Source organism: Buceros rhinoceros, unplaced genomic scaffold (assembly GCF_000710305.1).
Source record: "Buceros rhinoceros silvestris isolate BGI_N320 unplaced genomic scaffold, ASM71030v1 scaffold7561, whole genome shotgun sequence".
NCBI lineage: Eukaryota > Metazoa > Chordata > Aves > Bucerotiformes > Bucerotidae > Buceros > Buceros rhinoceros.
This window is the reverse complement of record NW_010395898.1, coordinates 19,630-30,030: the sequence shown is the minus strand read 5'-3', so window position 1 is coordinate 30,030 and position 10,401 is coordinate 19,630. Positions and strand designations below refer to the sequence as shown.

General features: G+C 38.7%; 1 protein-coding gene across 1 annotated transcript in view; it reads left to right on the top strand.

Moving 5' to 3' along the window:
• The window catches only part of LOC104501823 (usherin-like), a gene marked incomplete at both ends in the record, with an annotated part of 125,941 nt that overhangs the window by 96,262 nt on the left and 19,278 nt on the right, over positions 1-10,401 (top strand). Inside the window, 2 exons of the mRNA XM_010145701.1 lie at positions 9,661-9,811; positions 9,979-10,121. Coding sequence (XP_010144003.1) covers positions 9,661-9,811; positions 9,979-10,121 — 294 coding nt within the window. The remainder of the gene's footprint in view (positions 1-9,660; positions 9,812-9,978; positions 10,122-10,401) is intronic.

Below are 10,401 nucleotides of genomic sequence, written 5' to 3'. Positions count from 1 at the left end.
GGGAAAGCTAGTGACAGTTTTGATATATTAAATTATAACTGAGAACTAATTCAAGGATCAAAGATGCTCTTTGGGAGACATCACTTTACTGGTAGGAAAAATCATTACCTTTTTTCCCAGTCTCATATATTTGTACTGTATGTCTCGGAAATATCATTCCTTACATTTTCTGAATCTTGATGTTTAATTTAATACAAAGGTCTTTGAGCAGCACAATGGGAGGGGGGGTTTCTGCTAGTAAAACCTCGTAGAAGGAAATTGAAATGTACATGGTTTTTCTCATTTATCAAAGAAGTGCAAAAATCCAAACTGACATTTTATATCAAATGAATTATGAACTGTGTACTTTGTACCTAAGGGAACAACAACTAAATTAGACTTTCATTAAAAAGAGAGAGAGAGGAAGAAAACAGGCTTTTAATAAAATATACGGGCATTTTTGGTATTTTGTCTGAACCTGACATATGCTGTACTTTGCAGAAGAAAACTAGAGAGCATAGGCTACTCCAAAGGCTTTGAATGCCGTAGAGTGAATTGAGAGCCAGGTTGAAATAACAGCACACACCACAGTTTCTACTTAAAAAGTGTTGTTGCTTTGATAGTTTTGTTTTCAGCCTTGTCCAGCTTAGGTGAACAGGAAAAGGTAATATGCTTTTTAATAGCTTGAAGATTGGAGCAAAGTAGTAAATGGTATTTTTTTTTTTTTTAAACTTCCATTTGTGAGAATATGGTTGCTTCTGAAAAAGACTTCCAGGGAGCAGAGTTTTAGAAGACACTTGATTGAACTGAGAGGTAAATTTTCAAAGAATAATATACCAGTATTTTAAGGGCATGACTTCCACTGTCTTTAGGTGAACAACGATTCTTGAAAGCAATTGGAGACCCCCAGTCTGTGAAGTTATAGTTTGTAACATTTATGAGATTTTGTACATCCCCAATTTCTGAATTTCCTTCACGACTTTCAGTGGGAATATATTTTATTTCAGTGCATTGACATAGTAGACACTTTGATATTGTTGTTATAATCACCTACACCTTAGAGAAAATGGGAAATGAGAAGATAAAATTCCATGGTTTCTTTGACAACATATTCCCAAGTGCACTCCTCTGGCACTTTTGGATACATGAACAAGATACCTAAGAACTAGTTGCTTTTGTTATGTGTAATGTACATATATTTCAAAGATGTATTTCAGAAGATTAGGTAAATTAGAATATGCAAAAGCTTTCAGAAACTCTGCGAGCTCCTTACAGAAAGCAGTTGGAGTCTGAACAGCGATTGTGGTTGTATCATGTGATGGGCAAACTCTGAAACACAGTGAGAGCAGCTATCTTTGTAGCTTTGGTATTGTTTTATACCCACACCATCAGGAGAGCAGAACCCAAAACAAAGCCGTAATAAGGTGTATTAGTGATGGCATATCCTCAGCTGAGATATCCAAATGTACTCACACCCAAGGAGGCAGTGCCTTGGTCTTTGCAACCGTGCAATTCCCAGTAAAGATAAAGTCATCTGATCCTTTCATACATGAGTCTGCTCTGCAGGATGGTTTGCTTGTTGGAATAAACAATGGGTATTTTTAGTTTTATGATTCAACAATATTAATTTTTGTTTTCTAAATGTTCTCCCTATTTATAAATCATAGTACTAATAGTATTTGTTTCAGAAGAACATGTAAAGGCCACTGGAAATGTGGCACTTTAAATGCACAATTTTTCTATTACAGAAGGGGAGGAGAAGAGGTGACAGCTTGAGCGGGTCCAGTGGTGTGACAGAGCTGCAACAGAGAGCTGGTTCCCTCCAGACATGCCAGGAGTCAGACTGTGTTTGTGCTGTCTGTTGGGGAGATGAGAGGGATGGGGACAACAGCTGTAGGTGGGAAGAGTCACTTCCTTCTTTCTCAAGGCTTGCCACACAAAAGCCATTGATAATGAGACAAGAGGTTTTGTGAGCACCACATACATCATAAAGAAGTTAATTAGCAGCTGCAAACCGAATCCAGCTCTGTGATGCCTGGATTCCTAGGGGCAGAAACTTTGAGGAAACCTCTTTTCCTTCTCTTTCTGCAAATAAGGAAAGAATTTGAGGGAGGAAATGTCTGTTACGGCTTCAGTTGTTTCATGGCCAAAAGGTAGTCCAGTGACCTGGATCTCGCAGATACCAGTGGGGTGTTCAACATATAATAAGACTGTCTCCCTAACACCAGCTCATCTGTCATCTTGTCAGATCCATTCTCTACTTACAGACACTCTCAAGCTTGGATTCTGTCAGACATGGTAGTATTTCACACCATCCTCTATGTACTGCAGAGAAACCTATGGATTAAAAATAACTACAGGTAATCTTATTGCAGGTCTAATTTATTTGCAAACCTGCATTGTTCTCTGATCTGTACATTTAGGGACGTATAAACTGATGCTTCTGGCACAATGCACATCAACCGGTAACACTTCAGTTCTCTGCCAGTGGGGTAGGCTGTTCCGTGAGTAACAGTCGTCTGGCACCTGCTGCTGACATTTGAACCAGGAGACTTGTTATTTAACAAGAACATTCATGTCTTTTCTAATACATCACTTTCTTTAGCATTCAGTTAGGTTGCTCTATTTTCTTAGTTTCTTTGGTCGCACTGAGTGGAGATACAGCAACAATCACTTGCGGAAACCACGTCCGCTTGTTTAAGTAGAATACTGCTTTGAATATCCTGTGTTATCTTTTTTCATTCAGTCGTAAGATAAAACAATATTAAAAATTAATTTTCAACAACTTATGCTTCAGACTGAGGCATATGATTCTTCTAACATCATCACCTCTGTGCCTTGTCCTTTTCATTTTTCTTTGTTCCTTCTTCATCTTCTATGATGATAGAGGCCCCTTCGTTGAATTATTAGGATGAAAAAGAGTTCATTGGGAAATCACCTCATGCATCTTCTTTCCTCAAAACTGTAAGTTGTCTCATTTCTGGTAAAACATTATTTAGTCTGATGGAGATTTGAAATCTCTCTTGCAGCAGTTTAATTGCATTACTGTATGTTCTGTTTCCCAGGACACAGTGATTGTCTTTCCAAAACTTCCGTGAAGTTGCAGATTCCTGTATGTCTATCCCTTTGCTCTTCTATTATTTAAGCTACACAGGTGTAAAATCTCTTTTCTGGTATTTTCCCAACCATCGGTGCTATAATTTTCTTTTATTTTTCTTGCTTTCGGAAAGCCCCTATTCCAGAACTAGCTAAGAACCATTTAATTTCGAACATGAAGTAAAAAGTTTAAAAGCAAACCTCCAGTTCTTTGAAATTGTACCATGGACATCAAGAAAGAAACTTGACTTCAGCCAAGTGTCTCCTTGCCAGCAGTCTATGAGACTCTCGTGAGATACGGTTCCATCAGTGTGGAAGGCAGCGTACCTGCCTCTGGTCATAGCTCTCTGCCTGCAGATATCAATTGTAAGGGAAGCTGCGAGATTTTGAAGCTGATGACAAATTCTTCACTTTCTTCCTTAAAAAAAAAAAAAAAAAAAAGTCCTGAAATTAATCTGTAAAGCTGCTTCATGCAGGAAGCTGGAGCTGTTACATGAAGATAGACAGGATCTTGTTCTCCCTGCTCTTGCCCTATCTGTTACCCTAAGTAAAAAGAGGCAGATCTGATAGTTTCTCAAAGCTGCCGCCCAGAGATACTTCATTTCCCAGTAACCAGAGTGACAATTAACCCACAGGAGCTGTTTGTTTGATTGTGGTTTCTGCCTGATTTTGTAAAACCAATACTTATGTTTTTGCCTCATAGTGTTATTTTAAAAATTAATTTTGCAATATGAAAGTTATTGGCTAGGCATCCTTTTAAACAGTCTGATGAATAATTAGTTTTACTGGGCAGTTATAAATTCTATCCAATGTCTTTATTACAGGTTTTAAAATCATTAATCATTCAGCTAATTGCTTATTGGCATTCTTTGTAGCTTTTAGAGTTTAGCAAAGTTCTTGCTGAGTAACATGGATGAACTACGTAGGATGAGGAAGGAAGGCAGGTTACTGCTTATATAAAGGTAAAGGTGGCAAATCCATATATATAATGTTGACCTCAGTAATATATAATACTTAGGAAAGGGTCATGTCTTACACATATTTTTACTTGAGACAGATACCTGTGTTGGAGATGTTGAGGTTGTACACGTTTTAACGAAAAGTTCGTTAAAAGGAGAGGAGGGGCTGATTTTGTTTCTCGCTAGGGCAGTATTAATAGAGAATTAAGTAAGCCTGCTCTGGGATTTCAAAAGGTAATTGTCTACAGGTCTGCAGGTCACGGAGTAAAGCCTGAGTTGATTTTCAGGGCTCTACTAAGATTGTACTCTGCAGCTTGGATACCAAATAATGCAAGTGGAGGAAAATTTGCAGTTTGAGTTTGCACACTCAATCTGGATATAGATAAATTTTAGATGTTTGAGATTTCTAATTTTCATTTTTCTGAGCGATTTTGGGCCTTACAAGTAAAATTAAAGATTAATGCTAAAGTGAGAAGATTTACAAAGCCACTCCTTTTCAAATCAAATTACCATTATAGCAGAGCACAGATGTGTAAAACAGGAGAGATCATGAAGAGAGAACAACATGTTTCTGTACCCCGTTTTTACCTCTGAAAAGACATGAGGTGCAAACAGGTTTGGATTCACTGGGAGGTTTACAGAGGCTTTAAGCTACTCCTTTATGTGTCTTTGCTTGCTTGTTCCCATAGCGCAGCTTCCTTTCTTGCCAAACCCCATGTGCCAGGGATGGGCAAGCAAGAAGGCCACCATGGACCTTTCATTGTATGTTCCAAAGTGCATGGATGTGTGTTGAATAAGGGCTGTGTTGTCCCTGGTATTTGTATTATTAGGTAGAAATATATCTGTAAATTAAAAAGAAAATCAAGGAATACTCTATGCGTTCTTTAGGCGTTGAGTAGGTGGAGAAAACCATGATTGAACATAGGTATTAAATGAAAAATCAAGAACAAGTGCACATATTTGCTATACACTGAGTAGGAAAGAGAACTGGGAAAAGAGGGTTAAAAACCAAAGCCGAGTAATCTTCAATGAACCCTTGAAGATAAGAAACAAAAAAAGCAATCTTCTGCTGTGCCAATAGATAAAGGTTTATAACTAGCATGCCCTTCTAGTGATGACATATGGCCCAACATTATGGCCTGTCTTTCGGTTAAATGAAACAAAAGCCCATGCCCATGTTGAGAATTATGGAGAGTGCGATGACTGGAATTATTTGGACTGAGCAAACAACTAGATAACAGGCATACCTGGGAAAATCCGAAGAAACAGATGTCAACACGCAGAACATATTGCCATAAAAAGTGCCATAATGAGATGATCTCAGTATGGCACCTGAAATAGAAAATGCATCAGGAGTATCTAAACAACCACTGCAATGAGATAAAGAAATGGGGTTTGTGAATTGAACCTGGAAAAGAGAGAGAGTAGGCACGGCTGAGCGAGACATTAATCTACGGGAAGCCTGACTGAAACTTTTCCTTGCTCTTACAACACAAACTGTGGAAAGCCCATTTTCCTCCTCTGTAGTTAAATACTTGCAGCTATCATTTGCATCCCTGTGTATGAAAAGTATTTCAAAAAGATACAAATGCATCATTGGTGCTAAATAATTTACACATGCAGATGTGACAAATACAATAGAGTTACATTTACAGAGCTCTGAACTCCTCCAGCTGCTTATCTGCAGAGGTTATGGATACAGCAGGGCAGCTACATCTGATCGCTCGCCGTTAAAACTGGAGTCACTTCCCGTCAGAGCTGGTGTGTTTACACCAGTTTGATAGATAACAAATGAAGCTCTACTGGCTTTTCTTCCTTTTAGTAAAGATTAACAGGGCAGACACTTTTATAATTAAATAATAATTTATTGTCCTTATTGTAATTAATTTCTTTCATAGTCCTCGTAAGACTCAAAGTTGTATACTTTAAATTTCAGATACATCCTTATGACAAATATAATGAACCTCGCAGAAAAATGGGGTTTCAACATGGGGTGAACATTTAAGCACAATCCATTAATGCAATGCTTGGTCTCCTAAAATAAACAAATTGCAAAGCTGACTACTACTGCATATGTTGTTTAAGATAAGGAAATTGAGGCAAGAAGTTGAAATACTTTTCAAAGACTGCTTAACATATTAGTGGCCGAGCGGGAATCAGATCTGTCTTGACTCATCTGCATGTACCTGAGTATCTGGAATACAATATATCATTGGCAGTTTGAAATAGTCTTCAGTTTTTATTATTTTGCAGGTCTGTTTATTAATGCTTTGATTAGAATTGACATCTGATTAAATATTTTATTCTGCCTTGGTAGTCTCTTCATATACAGAGCGTGACTTTCTGCCCTGCTAAGAGAGGATTTACTGGGCTAGATGTTGATTCAGTAGGTTGCAAGTGGAGTGGCTGCCCCCTGAGGGTCATATTAAAGCTTGAGGGGAGCCTTTTGAGCAACACTGCATCTTAAAGACGATATATCAAACTGATAGATACATGGCTCTTCTGTTGAGAAATTTGCAGTAGAATTACTGCTGGTTGCCGGTTATTACTTGGGTAGTAAGGAGTCTCGCGGGGATGTGGATTGGTTAAAAAGGGTTAAGCTGAGGGAAATGTTACACTGAAGACCTTGGTGATGAGGAGTGTTTGAAATAGTCAAAGGATGTTTTGTGTGCAATTTAGAATTGCCATTTTTGGGCAAAAGCGCTCTGTAGTTTTTAATGATCAAAGCGTGATTAGTTTGATAGAGCACCTTCCTCATTATGACTCAGCAGAGACTTGTCAATTTATTTGTGGTACCCTCCTGCCCCCCTGCCCCATTTCTTTGGAAGCTCAGAGCTGAGGACACTCGCTAGTGCAGAGCTGAGGACATTCTCTGCAAGCTGCAGTAAGTCTCTCAGATTAAATACATTTGCTGTACATTCTAACGTGCTGGTTTGAAAGTAGCGGGCTTGGCTTGTTCTCCAGGGCAGTTGACTTTCACAGAAGAGATTTGTCCAAATTTTCTACTCTTCCCTATGCTGTGCTTTTGTTGGTAGAAGAGATTTGAACATTTAGCTGAGATTACCTACGCCATTAAAACAACAGCCGCACTGTGAATTGTTATTGACATTTAGACAGCTACATCTTTGTTTTTTGATGAACATTCCTGTACTGCTATAATAACCACCACTATACATACATAAAGCTTAATCGGAGCTTTTCCTTTGTAGATCTCAGAGAGCTTTACAAAGAAGGATAAGTATTATTATCTCCATTTAACAGATTGTGAAATGAAAGACAAAGGTGAAGTGTTGTGTCCTGACAGAACTGGAAATAAATTTAACGCTTTTGCCTCTTCAGTTAGTTGCTCAAACTGTCGCCTCAATAACAGTGTGAACTTTGGCTTCCAGGCCAAATTACAGCTCAGCTAATTAGATTCATTTTTAGACGTGGCTTTTTTGCTGTGCAGAATTTCTGTTTGCACTTAACTGGTGCATTTTAAGCTGCAGGTAGTTCCATTTTAAATGAGATAGTACTATGCTTTGAAGAGATATTGAGTCGTTCTGTCAGCGCCGGTTTGTGAAAACACTTTAAAACCCTCTAATAAAAGTTTTTGCTTTAATTGCACCATCTTTCTCCTGCTGGCTGAGTTTGCCTGCTAACAACGTCAACAATCACTTTATAAAGGGATGCTAAAATAAATCATGATTATCTGTGAGAACCGTACTTTGCATCCGTAAGATTTAGAACCCCTTATAGCACAGCTTAACTCCAACATTAGTTATGTTGCTGCTACGTTCTGCGTTTTATTCTGAGAGTGAAATTTAATTCACATACAGAGGCATTTGGTGTGCAGATGTTTGGTTTTGATGGATCAGCTAGAGGGATGTTGGGGGCTGTTCAAGTTAAATCATCCATCTTCTTCCCTCTCAGCTGAGGTGCTCACAAGCTCTTGATTGGCCTTGAAGAGGTTGGCAAGGGATTTGGAGACCAAATGTCTCAGACATCTCCTGGATTTGGAAACGAGGTTTTCAACTTTTTCTTGGGATTTACTGGAGCCTTATTGCCTAGGTCTAGATAGCAGCAGCAGGGGGGATCATCCAAAGGCAGCCAGCCTGGCACAAGTCCAAAAATTTTATGTTATCTTTTTCACAATAACAGAGAGGAGGGGAAGGGAGTGAGGGAAGCCAGACATCCTGTTCCACTTCATGTTGTCCTGAAAAATCCAGGAGGGCTGCAGGGCTAGGGGCCAATTCTCAGAAGTAAAATTCCTGGTAATAACTCGGGAACCCCAGCAGCCAGCTTTTAGTGAAAATTTCTTATGAGAACTGACAGACCTTGAACTTAAGGGAGAGGAAAAAGGCTCTAGACTGGAGCAAGTTGTGTCTTGTGCTTTCCACATAATACAGTTTGGAGCTGGAGCTGAAGGATTTTGAAGTTCCCTGGTTGTAAGTATGTATAATCAGAGTAGAATGCGAGACTGTTCACATAGCTCTGCGTGTATATGACAGTATAAATAAAAACTATTGAGTACCACTGATTTTTTTTTTTTGAGCCAATGCTATCCTTTCTATTGCTTTCCTTTTAATTTTTTTTCTTTCTGTTTCTCTCCTTTTACTATCCACCTCAGAGAGGTGGTAAATGAAACATCATAACATTTACTGTAAAATACAGTCCGCTCATCTTACAGCTTACGCCTTGAGGCTTACAACTACACCTTAAGCTACAGATCTGTGAGACTGTTTTTTCCAATAGAGAAGGAAGAAAATAATAGCAACAAAAAATTTCTGTTGGAAAGACCAAAGAAAGAAGCAAATGGTAACTACTGGACCATGAAAAGCAAAACTATTATACGAGAGTTCAAATAACAAAAGCAGTAACTTGCCAGTGGAAAAGAGCTACCGAGCTATGGTTACAGACTTGCAATTTTCATGTAGAAATCCAGATGTGTTTCTATACAGAAAGTTCTTCAACAGATTGTTTTCTTCAAAGCCATAAACTCGTGGGTTCAGACTGGCATAGTTCTTTTCACTGCATGCGGTGAAGTTTGCAGCAGTTAAAGGTCATTGGTGGTATCTTTACTGACTCATTTTGATCTGCAGTTCCTGGGCTTCATAAAAATTAATTTCCTTAACAAAACAGTGGGCTAGAGACTGAGACTTCAGTGAATCTATTTTGATTTCTACCTAAAGATGTTTTTTTCCCTTTAAATTTCTGCTGTTTTCTTTTTAAATTATTATTGATTCATAAGGGCGGGAAGGTATATGAACGAGAAAACGTCTGATCAATTTTACTCTTGCTGGGTAACATTTCTGTGAGCATTTCTTTAACTTCTCGGGGTGGCAGAGCTGGGCACAAGGAGAAGTGGATAATATTTGAACAGGTGGTAGAGAATATGTTGCTTCTGAATTACTTTTGGTGTTTGGAGGATTGCTTTTAGCAAAATGATGTTCACCTAACTGTCTTGGAAAGAAGTAAATGAAGAAATAGCATTGTTCAGTAGTGAAAATGTTAAACTAAATGGACCATGTTAACATTGCTGTTGATCCTGTGGAACAGTTTTTCCAGTATATGGAGCATTTTGTTTCCACCCGGCATATGTTCTCCATGGTTTTCTCTGCTCTAATTCATCCATGTTTTTCGACAGCTCCAGATGGCGTGATGCCTCCAAGGCTTTCATCTGCCACTCCGACCAGTCTTCAGGTTGTCTGGTCTACACCAGTTCGCAACAACGCCCCAGGCGCACCCAGCTACCGACTCCAGATGCGGCGGAGGCATTCTGCTGGTGACATTTTAGAGTACGCAGACCATAGCAAGGCCACCATCAACTGCTGAGCAAGAAAAGTCCCTTTATCTTGAATATGACTCACCTTTAGGGTGGCTGATTTTGTTATATGACGTATAATGTTTTAGTCTTTCTTTAGGTGCTTGGTTTTTTTAATGGTGTAACTGCTTTCCTTTGCAGTTTGCTTTCCAGCCCTACTGCTTCCTTACAACACAGGGTCGGAGACCTTCAGCCGTACACTGAGTATGAAATGAGAGTGGTTGCCTCCAATGGTTATGGCAAAGCTTATAGCAACTGGACTTCAATGACTACAGCAGAGGACAGTAAGCAGTCTGATCTTATTTAACTCTCTTTAGCAGAAAATTTAGAAGTTCAGCTTCCATTGCACCTTATTTCTTTTAGTTATCTCCCTTTCTCGGTTAAATAGCAATAATGTATTGCCTTCCTGAATATTAATTTGCAATAATTACTCCCAAGGGATCAAGTATCTGTTGTCTTAGGTTTTCATAAAACATGAATATTTAAATGTATGTTTTGTTTATTTCTTTACGTGATATCCCTACATACATATGTGCTCATGTATGGCTAGTTCAAGATACACTG